The sequence below is a fragment of the Corticium candelabrum genome, chromosome 8 (genome assembly GCF_963422355.1).
Source record: "Corticium candelabrum chromosome 8, ooCorCand1.1, whole genome shotgun sequence".
In the NCBI taxonomy this organism is placed as follows: Eukaryota; Metazoa; Porifera; class Homoscleromorpha; order Homosclerophorida; family Plakinidae; genus Corticium; species Corticium candelabrum.
In genome coordinates, this window is record NC_085092.1 from 1,487,501 (window position 1) to 1,505,066 (window position 17,566).

At 42.4% G+C, this 17,566-nt stretch overlaps 2 protein-coding genes across 2 annotated transcripts in view; one reads left to right on the forward strand and one right to left on the reverse strand.

Moving 5' to 3' along the window:
* LOC134183652 (tyrosine-protein kinase receptor TYRO3-like) overlaps window positions 1-4,122 on the forward strand; it is a 6,501-nt gene extending 2,379 nt beyond the window's left edge. The window contains exons 3-6 of the mRNA XM_062651238.1: window positions 2,343-2,505; window positions 2,579-2,715; window positions 3,684-3,909; window positions 4,054-4,122. Of these exons, the coding sequence (XP_062507222.1) occupies window positions 2,343-2,505; window positions 2,579-2,715; window positions 3,684-3,909; window positions 4,054-4,122 (595 nt within the window). The remainder of the gene's footprint in view (window positions 1-2,342; window positions 2,506-2,578; window positions 2,716-3,683; window positions 3,910-4,053) is intronic.
* Window positions 4,123-7,043: 2,921 nt separating this feature from the next.
* LOC134183355 (uncharacterized) lies at window positions 7,044-8,766 on the reverse strand. The gene has a single exon (XM_062650858.1). It carries the CDS (start codon window positions 8,749-8,751, stop codon window positions 7,204-7,206), a length of 1,548 nt encoding a protein of 515 aa, XP_062506842.1. The 5' UTR covers window positions 8,752-8,766; the 3' UTR covers window positions 7,044-7,203.
* Window positions 8,767-17,566: the final 8,800 nt, after the last annotated feature.

Genomic DNA, 17,566 nt, shown 5'->3' on the forward strand with positions numbered 1-17,566 from the left:
GGTACCTGTACAACTACAATCGCACAACGTCAGCTAGCGTACTAGCAAAATATACGGGATGACGTCTGTAAACAGCTTGGACGCGGGGTGTATCCTAATTGTGGACATTGTTTTCTCCGTTACAGAAAGCGACTGAGCCTGAGTAACAGCTGCACTAGATACCTGAATTGTTGCCTCACAAGCTGGTATTTTGGGCCGCTATCAAAGCCATGTTCTGTGGTGTATTACCTCTGTGTAAAATGGCGTCGTGCCTTTCAAATTTTGCAGAAACCAAGTGTTCTGTTTACGATGCAATGCAGGAGACGATCAATCATGTTTAGATAAACGTCTCAATTGTAAACTGTGATTCTAGCGTCTTTTAGCGTTGCTGGTAGAGCTGATTATTGATATCAGACAACGTAGTTTTAACCTTCCACCTATCCTAGGTGAGTTTGTAGGTTTTCATTTTGTGTCTTATTGTTGCCAGATCTAGTAGCAGTGAAGACAGTCAAATTCTGACTGGATTACGAATGTCGCTGATATTGACATTCCACCCACTTTGTTCGTTCTCATTTCATACCCTATTGTGGCCAGATGTAGTTGCAGTGAAAACAGCTAGATTGTCAGTGGATTACTGATGTCTAGATCTAGTATGAGTGAAGATATTCAGGTGTTTACTGGACTGGAATTAAACGTTCGCTTCATGCACATAATGCGCTTCTTTAGCACGTTACAAGTCAACGTAACTAGGCTCAAGACTTTACTAAGGTACTTGATAATTGCTTAACTAACGTCAGGGCACTTTCATGATCCAACAAAAGAACGATTCGTGTACCTCGAATTTGTGGACGTGATGGGAGGAACCTTGTACGTACTAACAGTTTCGCAGAGGAATCGTCGTGATACACAACAGAACATGGTTTTGATTGCGGCCCAAAATACCAGCTTGTGCGGCAACTATTCAGGTATCTAGTCCAGCTGTTATTCAGACCCAGTCGCTTTCTGTGGCGGAGAAAAACATGTCCACAATTAGGATACACTCCCGTTTGAGCTGTTCACAGACGTTATCCCGTATATTTTGCTAGTGCGCTAGCAGACGTTGTGCGATTCTAGTCGTACAGGTATTGTTCCAAAGCTTAGACATTGGTGCGTACATCGGACATGTTTTCCTCTCTCTCCGTTGCAGGTTACCAGACAAAGAGTGTTTGTAACTCAAATTACCGGGGAGTGTCCACAATTAGGAATACCTACCCTACAGGCGGACTGTATCGTTTCTTGCTTGCGACGTCGACTAGTTAATTAAAGCAAGACATTTTCGAGTATATCCGGGTCCTTGAAAAATACGATTAGCTTTGTGTGCCTGTTTGTACGATCGTCGAATATCAGCCATCTCCGATACACCTGTTCCCGTAACGGCAGCAACTTCTTCGAAGTGACGGCGTTTAATAGGACTGTCCAAATGGCGAGGAAGTACCTCACTAGCAAATATGCGGGAAACCGATTATACAAATGAGGAAGTAACTGAAAGTGACTTTAAAGTTTTTGCTGCCCAGTTATGTGTCTCTCAAACAGAACTCGCTGCTAATTTCTCGCAACGGATTTTTACTTGTCATCAACAGGATATTAAGTTAACTAACAATTAATTATATATATATATATACATATATATATATATATATATATATATATATATATATATATATATATATATATATAAATGCATGAACGTTGTACAGTGTGTAAAGGCATGTCACATCCAATACTGAGAGTCGCAGCTCCACTGAAGTCTACTTACACGCGCCGTTCTGATCAAGGTAGACAGTGAAGGTGTCGTTGCTGTCCAGAGTTCTCTTTGGACGACACGAATTTTTGCCGATCGAACCCGCTCTCGAATTTGTATAAAACGGGTGCAGCGAATCTTCAACAAATTTGAAACGACCATTTATAATGTCGGGTGGTATACACAGAACATATCGTTTGCTACCAGCGACGTGGGTAAAGCAAAATATTTTGAATACATGCATCCGGTTTCGTAATTAAGAAATGCGGCTAGCGTATTTTGCCCGTGTATATATATGCACGTCGAATAGTTGTCCCAGTTACTACACTTGCACCTTGCAGAGGTAGCAACGTCTTCCAAGTGGCGACGTTCAACTTGAATGTCGAAATGGTACTGCTTTCGTCACACATACGGGAAACAGACTATTCAGGAGTTTTTATTGTCATATCCCATAACGCGAGTATCCAGGGGAAGTTGTGTAATTAATTTGCCCAGACGAAGAACGGGCTAGTCAGATAGTGAGTAATAGTGTAATCTACTGTAATTGCAATCTTTGCGATACTTATGCTATTTACCATTGCAGGCTAGATTGGAATACAAATGTACGAGTAGCAGATTTTGGTTTATCTCGCGTCCTGGTTGAAGGCAAAGACTATTATCGTGTACAAACGCAAATGGAGCTCCCTCTAAGGTGGATGGCTCCAGAAAGTTTAAGTCAACGTCTCTTTACTACACAGTCAGATGTTGTAAGTAAATACTTATTTAGATTACTGATAGTCTAATGCTGTTCATAGATGTCAACCAGTTATGCTCTTCTAGTGGTCTTATGGTGTCACTATTTGGGAAGTCATGGCTCTTGCAGAAGTTCCATATCCTGAAATTGGTAACCGCGATGTTCTCTCTTACATAACAAGTGGTGGAACGATGTCGCAGCCCAGAAACTGCCCACCAGAAATGTAATGAGTTTGTCTGTAGAAAGTAAAGAAAAGCCACATTGTCTGTCTAGACGTAAAAGTCGATTAATTGTTCGGGGATCAGTTAGAATCTCCGTCATCAAGGCAAACGAAAATACATGAATAACCAGAATAGCTATAGAGGCAGGCAGAATCATGAGATAAACAATATAGGCAAACGGATGCTCGTACATATGAACTTCTGGCAGTTTTCTCTGACCTGGCCGATCGCCAAATTCGATCCGCACGCGTTGAACTAGAAATGAGATCTTGAAGACGACTTTACGGAAGTAAAACTGAAGAAGACCAGTGGTAGAAACCACGAAAAAGATGATGACCTCGATACAATACAAACGCTGAACTATAAATTCCAGTGGCGCGGAGCATAGGAATGCCGATCAAAACTTCAAGACTTTGATTTTGACAAAGCTTTTAAATTTTGATACTAAAAGCCAAGAGGATAGCACCTTTTCGTACTCTTGAAAAGGATCTAAGTTACGTAAACTTAAATAATTTCTTTGAGTGTATGACTTGCGTCAGATTTAATTAATAGTCACATGACAAATGATAAACGCCGCATGTCTATCAAACCAGCTTAATTAATTAAACGTTAATTAATAGCAGTTATTGTTTAGAAAGTGCTTGGCTACAAACGAACAAACTTTTTTAGCCAAGTGACTCCTAATCGAAATTTTTCTAGCGGAAGCACTGCATGAAGTTATGTTCTTCGATTGAGACGACTTGGCAATCTTTGCAAGCGACGAATGGTTGAGTTTACATTAAATGGTCGGTAACATACATTTCAGAAACGAACACATGTACACAAACACACACGTAATCAAACAAATTAACACATTAAACTTGCAAGCACACAAATATATAGCTAGTTAGAGTCAGCGATATGAACGTTTAACTTAATAGTAACAATATATCTCTAAACAACTAAATGTTTTTTTGCTTTTATCTAACAGATACAATATCATGAATCAATGCTGGCAGATGGAAGCCAACGATCGCCCTACATTCAGCACAATTGTGAAAGAAATGGAATCATTTCTGACTTTGCACAGAGGCTACTTAACTTTAGATGATTCACTTCAGCCGCTGGGAAGTAAATTCGCCTTTTTCCAGCAAACAGATATGGATGATGTTGATGTTACCTCTGCCAATGAGAAAGATGTCGACTTGGGGACTCCAGTGTGAAAAATACTAGCTTGAAAAACGGTTATTAGCAAGTTAGAAAGGTGATGCTCACATCCTGAATGCGAATTCGAATTAGCAGGGATGACAGATGAAACCTTCTGTGTAACAATTTGTCTAAGCAAATTGCTGTGCTTGTAGACGGAAAGCAGCAGTATGAATCATGACGTTTGTGATAGAGAGTCTTCTTTAGAAGTGTTAATGTCATGAACTGCTATAGAAATGTTTCGAGTTATACAAATAGAAATGAGCACGTAGAATTCTGTTCAAGTTTGCACTTCAGTCCCACACAAAAACCAATAATAATAGAATTATCTAGCAAATACAACTAGCCAATGAATGCCATTGCATTTGGAAGGGTATTAGATAATGGTTCATAACAGATACAATATAGAGGTGAAACTACATTTTACTGTCGTAATCTTCTATTTCGGTTCACGGACTCAAACTCTTTGCTAACAAGAAGGTTTTTATCTGACCAATGACTACTTTCAGATGAATAAATTATATATGTTGTAGCCTGAAAACAGTCTGTTATCTAGAGCAATGACATTTTGATATTTCAGTGTACTGTATATATCACTAAACAATATACAAATATTCGAAAGTGTTACCGATTTCTTATCAAATTCCCGCAACTGAAGCTCACAGTCGATGCAAAGGCTCTGACGTCATACGTTTATAGAAGTCACCTCAAGGTCAGTTGGTAGATATATCTGTATACCGAGGCCCGTTCTATGGCGATCTATCATAAATCTTATCTACAACTTACAGTAAAACACAACCACTACTACAATCTATTTTGGGAAAAATATAGAGTCATATAGATAGTGACTGAAAAATGGTTACCGAATGCTTCAACTCCGTAGTTGTCAGCCTTGAGCAATGACAGTTTTTATGATAACCTTCGCATTATTGTAGCTGTACCAAAACTCTCTTTGGTCAGAAATAAATTGAATCGTCAACTTTGGAACTACCAACCTTTTCTACTAATCTGTCTGTCTGTTTCTCTGTCCGTCTGTCCGTCCGTCCGTTCGTCCGTCTCTCTCTCTGTCTGTCTGTCTGTCTGTCTGTCTGTCTGTCATGATCGTATATTTCTTAGATCAAACTAATGCACGTTTCTGCAATAAAATTAAAAGGCTACAACTAAAATAGAATGTCTATAAATCGCTAGTGCATGAAAGCTAATGTGGGAAGACCTGAGTGCTGAGAGTTATGGGCTTCTCAGGTCCACCACATAGTCCGGGCAGTTTCTTTACGATTACTTGTGCATCGCACCTTTTTAGGTGGATGGAAAAGCGTTTTCTCCAATAGTCCAAATATTCTGGAGATTTTGGTCTTCCGGTTTCGTCTGATAACTGGTTGAATAGCTTTTTTAAGAACTTCCTTCCTTACTCTCCCTATATACCGAAGTGCTCGAGAACTATTGGGATGACGTTGGATGTTGAGCCTCCAGGCAGCTTGAGCCGGTCATATTTAGCTTTCTTTCTGGCTTTCCTTAGATATGCCGCAACTCCAATCTTTTCAGCAGAGCGAAGACAAGTTTCCAAGCTCCATGGGTGCGCCAAAGAGATGTCAAGGTCTCTGATCGTAGGTCAACATCAAACATAACAATGTTAGTCTTGCATTCGGAATCGACATATCTGTTCCGAAGTTTACGGCAGTGGTGAACGCTAACGCTCCTTAGGCAATCAGAGCAACCACGTGCAATAGACCCATGTGACCAGACAGGCCCTCCTCCTGTCTTGCAGGTGAGGAGATGGCATAAACTTTTATCTAATGTTGCACCACAGTTGCAGGCTTCTAACCAGTCTTAGAGGTAAATGGGAAGACCAAGCCTCACAAGGAACGCCAAGCGAAAATCGCAGGGTTGTACTGCAAACCTTGTGATGCTGGAGATGAATTTAGCCAAGCACCGGCTCCTTTCCCTTGAAGGGAAAGCAACCTCGAGGTATCTCTAATAGAGGGTGAATATTTAATCAACTCACGTAACTGGAAGGTGTACAGATCATGTGACAGCCTGCTGCAGTTTCTTGGGCCTTGTTAGGTAGTCAGATAGGACCTTGTCAGGGGCAAGGACTTCGCAAGAGACTCGCCAATCAAACCAGAGGGTCGTTGAATTAGGTTGCCGACGATGGAAATAAGCGCTGGAAAACAAAATAAAAGTTCAAAAACTGAATGGATCCACGATGCCACAAAAGCAAAACGTGATGTAGTAGAGAGAGACAGCATGCCAAAGCCCCCAGGCGTACTGGTACAGATACTTTTTCCGAAGATAGGTCTGCACAGTCATAACCCAGAATAAGACAAAAAGTTTTCCGTGTCAATGAGTCGTGGAAGGAAGCAGCTTGAGCCAAGATGCTGGTACGTACTGTTCGAGCTAGATGATCAAGTCTTGAGACATGACAATGTCGAAGGATCAATGTTGCACTCTGGGGTTCGTCCAACTTTGTGAGTTGGTCACATATCAAAGAACCGGACTGAGTGACTTCTGACACGATGATTCAACTAAGGAGGCATAACCGATTGGTGTCCCAAGAACATTGAACCGTCACAATTCACAGGTACATCTATGCCAGAGGCATCAGAGACACCTGAAGGACTGAAAATGTCACATTTGGTATCAGAAATGATCAGGTTGATGGACCAAACATCCTCTTCAGAGCTTGAAAAGATTCAATGGTTTTGTCAGGAGGACTCAAGGAAACACATCATCCAGGTTTGCGAGAATGGTAACTCCTGAGAATCTGAGAAATCCTTTGGGAGGTCTCTGAGGTTTGTATGAATAGCTGCTGCAAACAGAGCTAGACCCAAAGAGTCGCCTTGGTGGATGCCTTATTCAGAAAAAATTGTGACATGACAGGTGTGCCAGCCTCCATGAATCCTCCATACATCTGGAAAGTGTGGTTGTATAGCTCTGAAAACGACTGTTTTATCCCTCAAAGTAAATGCTGCCTGGTGACCGAGTTGAAAGCATTTCTTCACGTCAGATATTAAAACGATCCATTCTGGGTTGTTCTCTAAAGCCAGTTCACTATGATGAGCAATCTGTTCAGAACAGTTCTCTGTAGAGACTAAACTGCTTCTGTCTGTCTGCCTGCCTGCCTGCCTGTCTGTCTGTCTGTCTGTCTGTCTGTCTGTCTGTCTGTCTGTCTGTCTGTCTGTCTGTCTGTCTGTCTGTCTGTCTGTCAATACATATATTTTCACACATCATCGCTATTACAGTCTAAGACAATTAGAACTAAAATCACAAAGTCTAAGAGCCCATAATGGGCTACTTTATCAATCTATCTAATTAGCAAAACACGGTTCAGTTGAGTCCTTTGATCGTACTACTCTTCCTAATTTTTTACATAAAACATTAGCATTGCATCTTTGTAAAGCTATTGATAAACAGCGACGCCAGTACGTCTTGAACTCTCTGCCATTTGATCTTCCATCTTCATCTGTTGACTGGTGTGACAAGCGATTGAGAAAGTCAACAGCATCTTGTCCCCATCTTCCAAAATGTTCGAAAACCAAGGCAATGCAGTTAGAGGTGCGACCCCACATGTTCCACTCACCACCATATTTCTGTGCCTTTTCAAGCTCTCTTTTGGATGCAGCTGCACCATCTTCCAAAGCTGCTTGAGAAAGAATCTGTTGTGCCCATGGGTGAGCCACAGAAATGTCCAATTCGATATCGCAACCAGATTGTGCATCAAATGCAATGATATCAGGTCTATCATTACTATTAATGTAGCAATTCCTTGGTTCCCTTTGGTGTGTCATTTTAAGTTGTTGTAGGCAGCTGCTCCATACACTGGACAGTGTTTCGTGAGTCCAGACAGGTCCGCCCCCGCTCTTGCATGTTAGAAGGTGATAGCCATCTCTGTCAACATCTTTTCCGCATTCACAGGTTGACACAACAGATCCCAAGGGCATTTCACAACCCAGTCTCAAGCGTGTTGCAAGACGAAACTCGCCAGGCTTTAATGCAAACTTCGCTGATTGTGGTATTGAGTCAAGCCACGCACCTGCTCCTGTTCCCTGAAGAGACCTAAATCTTGCAGAAGAACGCTTAGATTGAGGGTTTGCAAGAATAGAAGATACAATGTTGTCAGTTCTTTGCAAGTTCAATTTTTGTTGTAACTTTTTAGTGTTACACATCAGATCAGCTAGAGATTTGTCTTCAGGTAGAGCGAGATGAAGCTGATGACTAATGGATCCAACAGAAGTACAACTTGGAATTGGACAAGAGATGTTCTTGATTGGACTAGTGAGATCTCCAAACAAATGAGGAAGACGACTTAAAGAGTGAGCCCAGCTGGATACAAATGCAATATGACACGTTGTTTCTATTGATGTCATCCCAAACCCACCATTGCGAACGGGCAAAGTTGCTTGCAGCCATTGGTCATTTTCTATATTGCGAAAACTAACCAATTGCAAAAAGGTTTCTTTTGTCAGCTGATCATGAAACCTAGCTGCAGACCTTAGCTGAGTAGGACACACTGACCGTGCCATATGATTAATGCGAGGCACATGACAGTAGCGTAGAAGTAACATTCCAGATTGAGGATCGTTAAGAGATGAAATCTGCTCACAAAGGCTCTGGCCTGATTTTGCGATGTCCAAACAAGATTCTGTGACATACTGCTGTTGCCCAATAGGGATTCCCAGGATGTCAATTCCAGATGATACAACTCTAATGGCCCTGTTGAGACAAGGAGGTGTTGTAAGACCATTGCAAAATAGCTCACATTTTTCAATAGCAATATTAAGACCAATTTTCTTCAAACTGGATTCCACATCATCCAGGCATGTAATAACATCATCCAAGGGGCCAATGAAAAACATATCATCTAGGTATGCTAGAACTCTAGTCGATGGATGTGGAATCCAGTTTGAAGAAAATTGGTCTTAATATTGCTATTGAAAAATGTGTCTGTCTGTCGGAGATTGGTTAGATGCCATTCCTACTTCTGATAGGCACGCACTTAAAACAAACGACTTTTCTATAGCGTCCTATTTGAGGTTGGGATTGGCTTTACCGTTTACCAAGTGGGTGAAAGTGTGTGACTGTGGACAACAACTGGATCAACAAGGATACCACCTACTAACATGTAAATATGGAGGAGGTCCTGTCTGGACCCACAATACTATCTTGAAGGGTTGGAGTGAATGTTTGAGTGATTTGCACATTCCCCATCAAACCGAACCCCGGCATCGTTTTGTTAGTAGCGAAAACCGTCCTGATATGACACTCTTTGATTCTGAAACAGGACAGAATCTTGACGTGGATGTTTCATTAGCACACCCATGGAGTAAGGATGCTCTCAACCACGCACACAGAGAAGAAGGGTATGCTGCGAAAGTAAGAGAGGAGAAGAAACTAAAGAAATACTCAGGAGAGGTCCTGCATGGTGGTTTATCATCCAAGTGTGTTCCACTAGTCTTTGAACATTTTGGTTTGTGGGGCTCGCACGCACACAAGTTTTTGTCTCATATATCTAGGCAAAGCTACAATACCACTCATGCACATCCTTTTAACAGCGCTCAACGTTTTAAGGCATTCTGGAGAAAGCAATTTTCCATCATTCTTCAGAGATGCAACGCCAGAGTGATTTCGAGGAAGCTGTCGAGATTTTCATGCAGTACAAACGACAGTGGCATAATGTTTGACTGCAATGTTGTAGGCCAAGTCCATTAATGTGTTATAATTTGCTTAGTTATGAAGGACTGGTAGATATTTGAAAGTTTCCTGTACATACGTAGAGTTTTGATGATAATAAATGAATGTGTCTGTCTGTCTGTCTGTCTGTCTGTCTGTCTGTCTGTCTGTCTCAAAACATATATTTTTTATTTAAATCAAACGTTTACATCATGAGCAACCAACACAACAAGACCGTTACGATCTTGAAGCATACAAACTTACACTGCGCAAACTACATTTCGACGTTTTAATCTCGCTATGTTAATGAGTTTGTTAGTGCCTGTCTGTCTGTCTGTCTGTCTGTCTGTCTGTCTGTTTGTTTGTCTGTCTGTCTGTCTCTCTGTCTGTCAATTTCATTTATTGAAACACAAACTCTACGTTACATTTCTAACACTAAATACAAGAAATCTACTGAGTTCAGCTTTAGTTTAATGCAAACTACTTTGGTAGTCTCTATTGTGTATGTTCTCATCTTCTCCTCCAGGGAAGACACGTGTCAGCGTGTGGAGGATGACTCTAGCGTTGCATCGTTGTGATATTATTGAGAATTTTTCTCTCCAAAAACCTCTAAAGTCGGCTTCATTTGTATAGCCTTCAATGTCCCTTGATCTTCTGGCTAGTTTGTTTAGATAGTTGGTAGCTTCTGATCCCCATGTTCCAAAATGTTCAAATACCAGAGGAGTGAAATTGAGGCTTGATGTATTGCCAGCAAGTTGTTGTTTTTCGTATTTGATCATCTTCCTTTCCTCCCTTCTTGCTGCAGCTAAAGCGTCTTGGCTGAAAGAATGAGCCATAGCCACATCAAGGTCATAGCTACACCCAGAGTCATACACAACTATGTCTGGTCTATTGTCATTTCCAGAGTAACGATGTCGAGGTTCTTTCTCGTGATGAATCTTTAATTCATGTAGACAAGTGCTCCATGCATTTACAATTTCATCGTGTTGCCACACAGGCCCACCTCCATGTTTGAATGTAAGAAGATGATATTCATCTGCCAACTTGCCACATTCACACTGGATGTTCCAGTTGACAAAAGGTGCAGGTATGTCCAACCTCAGAGATGCTGCCAAACGAAATTCGTCGGGTTTTCAGTGCAAGAACCTCTTCAGTAGGAATGGCTTCCAGCCATGACCCAGCTCCCTTACCTCTTATTGATCTAAATTTAGCTGCAGCTCTATCTGATTGTGAAATTGAAGTTTCCAGGCAGGAATTTGCGTTTGTCTCGTGTAGTTGACTAGATAGTTTTTGTTGTAATTTCTTGGGCTGTTTGACAAACTCACTTTAATGTTGGGAATCATCACAACCAGTAGACTTGACAGCTTGATGAATATCGGCCGAGATCTTCGAGACATTATCGGTTGAAAGCAAGAGTGATACATCGTTAGTCAAGTGAGGGAACCTAGTAGGCAATTTAAGTTTGACAGAGTATGCATCCATCCTCCTAAAAGCGCAGATGAAGCAATAGCATCGACCGATGTCATTCCAAATCCTCCTAATTTGATAGGAAGTGTTGCCTGTTTCCACCGTTCATCGACTATTGATGGCACTCCCAATATTTTACAAAAGGTTGTTCGAGTCATGTTGTCATGTATTTCAGCTGTAGACTGAAATAAAGATGGTGATACTGACCTAGCCAAGTAATTTAACTTGGGAACATGGCAATGACGTAGTAGAAGGCATTCTGACTGAGGATATTCTAATTGAGACAAAGCAGAGCAAAGTGATTGACCAGAGTGAGCTATGTCTTCAGACTTGGAAAGGACAAAGGAAGAACTTCCCACGGAAATGCCTAAGACCATAGTCCCATCATTCGTCACTTGGAATGGGCAATGTTTGGTATTAAGTGGGTCAGGAGTGAACAGCTCACATTTTTGATCACATGTTGATAAGCCAAGAGGAGTAAGAGATGACTTAATTCAGATGTAAGGCTGCATTGACGGTTGCATCGGATTCACCAAGTAGAAAAATGTCATCTAGATATGCTAATACTTGAATTTGTTGTGCTTTACTTGTAACTGCTTCAAGACAGGATGTATTGTGAGGGGGAAAAGAACTGGACCTAACGGGTCTCCTTGGTGGACTCCTTCTTCTGAATTGATGAGGACTGTTTCTTCTTCCATTTGTTAAACAAGATGACCAACATTTGCATACATCTGTTTGACATGATTTAATATTTTAGGAAAAGAAGACTCTACTTGCTGTAGTAGGTTTGATCTATTAACGGAATTGAATGCATTTGACATATCAGTTTTGAGTAATGCCCAACTGGGATTAGATTCAAGGGCTAATTGGATGTGATGAACCAACATTTCTGATCCTCCCTCTACTGCCACACCATGCTGAAGCGGTGACAAATGATCAGCAAAATTGCTCTTTAGCTGATTGCATATGACTTTAGCTGTTATCCGACGAAAAACTTCACCAACAGCAATTGGCCGTACATCTCCATTTTTCTTGGGTATTGCTATGAGTCTGGAAGCTGAGAGAAGAGATGATATTGAATGAGGTAAATGACCCCTAGCAAGGACTGCGCAAGCTTTGTAAAGATGATCACTGACAGGGCATGCCCCCAGTAAGAGGCGAATGTGTTCACATCTCCAACCTGATGGACCGCATCCAGATCCTCGCGGAGACCCGCAAATTGAGCTGAACAAATCTTTTTTCGACAACTGAAATAAAGTTTCATTCGAACTGATGTTATCATCCGGATCTCCAGACCGACACGGATGCTTAGCTGCAAGCTTGTCTCTGGTATCAAGTGATGTTGGAGCTAAACCAGGACTCGTAAGGATCTTTGCTGCTCTTGATATTTCACCACATCTTATTAGTCGAGTAGCTGCATTCTTCCGTAATGATCTTTGATTTTGATGTAAAACCTTCTTGTTGTCTGGAGTGTTGAACTGTAGCAATTCTTCCCATTTGTAATCTAAGAATTTTTCATAGATTGATAAAATTTCACGTTTCTTTGATTTTCCACCTCTCCTTAGAGGTTGTAGAATCATTCTCGGTAGTAATAATAGTAACTTCCAAGCGCATTCATCATCAGGGCAATTGACTATTCGACGTAGCGGGATTGCGCAGCAAGCTTGAAATGTAGATCTTAGATTAGCTGATATTTTTTGGACTGTTCTGGGTGGTTTTGCACGTAGAATGGTGTCAATCGACAGGCCAGAAATCAAATCCCAATCTTCAGCTTCTTTAGATATCTTCTGCTGTTTCTTTGAGAAGCTATTCGTCGACAGAGCAGTACGGCAAGACGCCGGAAGCTCGCCATCACTTCTGGAGGTGATGCAATTCCTTTGCGGAAGTGGCTGAGAATCAGCATTGGTCTGATGAGAAGAGGTTCCATAAGCATTGCTACATTTAGAATAATGTTGTTGAAGGCGTTTGAACCAACAGCAGCATTTGGGGCACTGGATGAGGTCGTGATTCGTGATGAACGATGACGGTATGGCGGTAAAGTCATGATGTTGACGTAAGTGATCTAAAACCCGTCTCAGAGCTCCAGTGAAGACGCAATCAGAGATAGGGCATTGTTCTTCTTCTTGAGATGATTGAGACATAGCCAAATCAGTAAGAGAAAACCGCATGCGACTAGAATCCCAAAGAAGTAACGCTAAACAGCTAAGACAAGCTGTCTCCTCAAGAGAAGTGACGTTCGAAAGGGATTGAGGAAAAAAAGCAAGTCGAAGCGAGAAACTAGGAATAACGAACAAGAGATTCAAATACGTTGACCCGCCATCCACATCCGGGGTCTGTCTGTCTGTCTGTCTGTCTGTCTGTCTGTCTGTCTGTCTGTCTGTCTTTTTGCCTATCCGTCTGTCTTTTATTTTCAACAACAATATTACCATACACTGAATATCAGTAAAAGGCACCACAGATATAGTGAGTTCTCGACCCATGCATATCGTGTCTCGCTGTGGAGTCCACCCCGATTCCGAGAAAGTACGGGCGATCACGGAATTGCCATTGCTGAGCACCCAATAGGAGCGGAAGAGCATTTTAAGAGTAGCTTGATATTACCAACGGTTCATCAAAAATGTTGCTCGGCTTTCTTCACGCTTACATTCGTTGATGTGTGAGTCAACTGCATTCGTTTGGACTGCTTCTTGTGTGGAAGCCTTCAACGCATTCAAGAAACGACTGGTCTCTACTCCGGCATTCCATGGCGTACCCCAGATTGGACTTACACTTTTAGCTAACAATAAACGCTTATGATGTGGGTCTGGGCGCAGCTGCTCAAAATTTTGGAATTAAGCACGTAGTGGCTTATGCCAGCCGTTCCTTATCCAAGGCAGAGAAGAACTAAGCATTAGCTTTTGGGGAGCTGCACTAGCTTTGACCGTATCTGTAAGGCAGAAAGTTTCTGCTAATCACCGACCACTGCCCTCTTGCTTGGCTTAAGTATATAGATTAAACCTCGAGGGCATATTGCCCGCTGGACGATGACTTTAAGCGAATATGACAGGGACATCCAACAAAAACCGGACAGAGACCACACCAATGCCGACGGTCTATTCTGAATGTCTCATGATGAAGTATCTAAGACAGATTCTGATGACGGCACACAACGGATGAAGGTCTCTTCAACCTGTGCGGAGCAATAGGCATTCCTCCAGACTACTCCTCTAAGCACATAGCAAACCTCCAACAAGCTGACGAAACATTACAAACAGTAATCCAGCAGCTACACCTGGTCGCCCTAGAATTTCGACAAGTGGAAGACCAACCCCCAACGAAGGCTTAGGGAGATTTGGACACAGCTGACTGTTATCGATGGCGTTTTGTATCGCGTGAAACGCCAAAGTCGGTTAGGTGGAGAAACGGTACTCTTGGTCCTGTCTTCGGTCTAAGTCATGAGGATCTTGTGCATCTTGACGACAAACATGGGGCATATAGGAATAGACAAAACAATTGCTAGAGCTGAGGAAAAATTTTGGTGGCCAAGATATGTAAATGATATTCAGGAATGCATGGCTACGCACTTGTAACGTTTGCGGAAGCAAAAGTACCACGCCCTCGAGCTCTCACTTAACTGCAAGCTATTCCAGTGGGAGGTCCTATGAAAATGCTGACACTAGACTTTGTTGGCCCCTCCCCGAAACTGACAGAGGAAACCGCTATATTCTAGTAATAACTAATTATTTCACCAAATGGGGGAACATTTCCCTAAAGGACAAAAAAGCAACCGTACTGGCCAAAATCTTAATAGAAGTTTTCTCACGGTGCGGAACTTCGCACACTCTCCACAGTGATTAGGGGCGAAATTTTGAAAGCTGTCTATAATAAAAGAACTCTGCATACTTCTGTAAGATAAATAAATCCAGAACAACACCTTACCACGCTCAAGGGGACAGACCTACTCTAAAAAGACTAAACCAGACTTTAATCCACATACTTCGGGTATACAGACTTGGACAAAATTATAGGGATACCTGGCATTTTTGTGGTTAATCTAACTTTGGCACTGAATTTTTCTCTAGCAAAACTAAATGTTTTCGAATTTCTTTTTTCATGGATTGCGCCATTGTTAGTATGTAACATAGCTTGAGTTCAAGACTGCAGCTTTACTTACTACCTACTGCGCATCTAGTTTGCTTTGAAGAAGGAAGACGGCCATTCCTACTTTTCTTGTCTTTGTACACGTTCATCGCTCTTGGATGCTCATTCTTGGCATACAATCTAAGAATGCTCTGTAGTAGAGAGTGAAAGAAATTTTGTGGGTTCTCTTATCAACATTATGAAAAAAGGCAATCATCTGTTTTTGCGCATTGATTTCGCGCATGTCATCACAATTTGAATTGTTTTGCCATTTTAATCAATAAACAAACTTCAACGTATTCAAAAATCATGCGACACTAATTAATTACAAAAAAATCCTGCTAAGACAAAAACTAAAAAAGTTATAGCAACAAAAGAACATTGACATGCCACTTCCGGTCCACGTTTTACGTAGCAAAATCTCAAACTGCTACCGCCAAAATGTCAGCTGCACTAAAACCGCTGCCCTTGAGACCGCCAAACTTAGGCGATAAGTTAGCCTGAACGTTCGGCTGCACGCAGTTGCGGAGTCTTGTTCCGTGCGATATTTCACGAGTTGCAGCGATGCCTCGAGGCAAACAGTTGAGTCCAAAAACGCGAGGGAAAATTGAAGCCCTTCACTCAGTTGGCCATTCTGTGCGTCAGATCGCAGCTTTTGTCCGCCGCTCCATGAATTCGGTTCACCAGTGCCTGCAACGGCTTTCCCATGGCAGCGGCGATTATGAAAAACGACCTGGACGTGGGAAGGCAACGACAATCCGGGAAGATCATCGACTGAAGAGAATGGCACTGCAGAACCGCAGAGCACCATCACGACTGACTGCTCTCGTATCAGCTGGCTGATGAAATCGGCAAGCAGCTGTCAAGTAGAACAGTCCGTCGTCGTCTCAGTGAGACAAGAGTAAACGCTCGAAGGCCTAGAAAAAACCCACTGCTAACAGAAAACAATCGGCGTTTGCGATTGGGATGGGCAACCACTCACACACAATGGACTTTGGATGACTGGAAATCTGTTCTTTTTACAGATGAGTCAAAAGTCAGCATAGGATACGATGGTGCTCTGTACGCTTGGCGTCGCAAAGGTGAGGAATTTCTCCCTGAATGTTGTGATCGTACGGTCCAGCACGCGGCTAGTGTGATGGTATGGGGATCGATGTGTTGGCATGATTTGGGATCTCTGATGAAACTGGAAGGTCGTTTGGGCAGCACGGCGTACCAACAGGTTCTGGAGGAGTACATGCTTACAGACGCAGCGGCACTGATAGGATACGACTTTGCCTTCCAGCAGGACAACGCGCCAATCCACACGTCTCGGTCAACAAGACAATGGCTATGCCAGCATGACGTCACACTGTTGGACTGGCCACCAAAATCGCCTGATGCGAATCCAATCGAGAACTTGTGGCATGAACTACTGCTGCCAACCGTCGCGAACCGAGAACTGCAGCTGAGCTCTGGAATGCTCTACAAGAGGCGTGGCAGCAGATTCCAGCCGCGCGTGTCCGGAACTTGGCAGAAAGTGTTCCGCGACGTTTGGACGCAATCAGGAGGGCGGAGGCGGGAACACTCGGTACTGAGGAACTGGTGAAGGGCTTCAATTTTCCTTCGCGTTATTAAAAGCGGCTTTTTTAAAAGCCACTAAACAAAATCAGAGAGAGTCTAACTTACGACGCTTACGCAGTCATGACGTCATACACTTTTAGGTCTCGTTTTTCGCAATGCGAAACGTAAAGAAAACAATTTAGGGTCTACAGTATTCTCAAGAAACCTAACAATCAACGCGGTAACTATTAAGTTCTTAACAATATTAATAGTTGGTAAATTGTGACCTAATTATTGTGTTACTACATACCCACAGAGGGGTGTCCCTATAATTTTGTCCGAGTCTGTATGTAGCAGGCCATCAAAAGGATTGGGACTGCTGGATCGTGGTTGCTCTCATGTCAGTGAAGCAAAGTTCTACTCGGGAGACCCTTTATAAATTAGTGTTGGTCAAAACCCCGCACTCCGGCCTATGGATGCTGCCTTTGATCGACCTTTACTATGCACCACCTCAGTGACTAGACAAGTACAGGAGAAACAGCAGATTATCCGCGAAGTAGTTGATGACTGCATTACTTCAGCGCAGAACCGTCATGCAGGCTGCTAACCATGTCATGAACATCTACAGAAACCTCATGAAGACTATAGTGTACAGTGTAGGTGATTTCGTATATGTTTACAACACAGCAGTCAATACGGGTCTCTCTCTCTCTCTCTCTCTCTCTCTCTCTCTCTCTCTCTCTCTCTCTCTCTCTCTCTCTCTCTCTCTCTCTCTCTCTCTCTCTCTCTCTCTCTCTCTCTCTCTCTCTCTCTAAACTTGAAACGACTGTGACTGGCTTGGTCCTGTTTGTGATTGCGGCAAAGTATTTTCCT

Coding starts and splice junctions, on each gene's coding strand:
- LOC134183355 (XM_062650858.1), bottom strand. CDS start 8,751: ATGTTTTTCATTGGCCCCTTGGATGATGTTATTACATGCCTGGATGAT.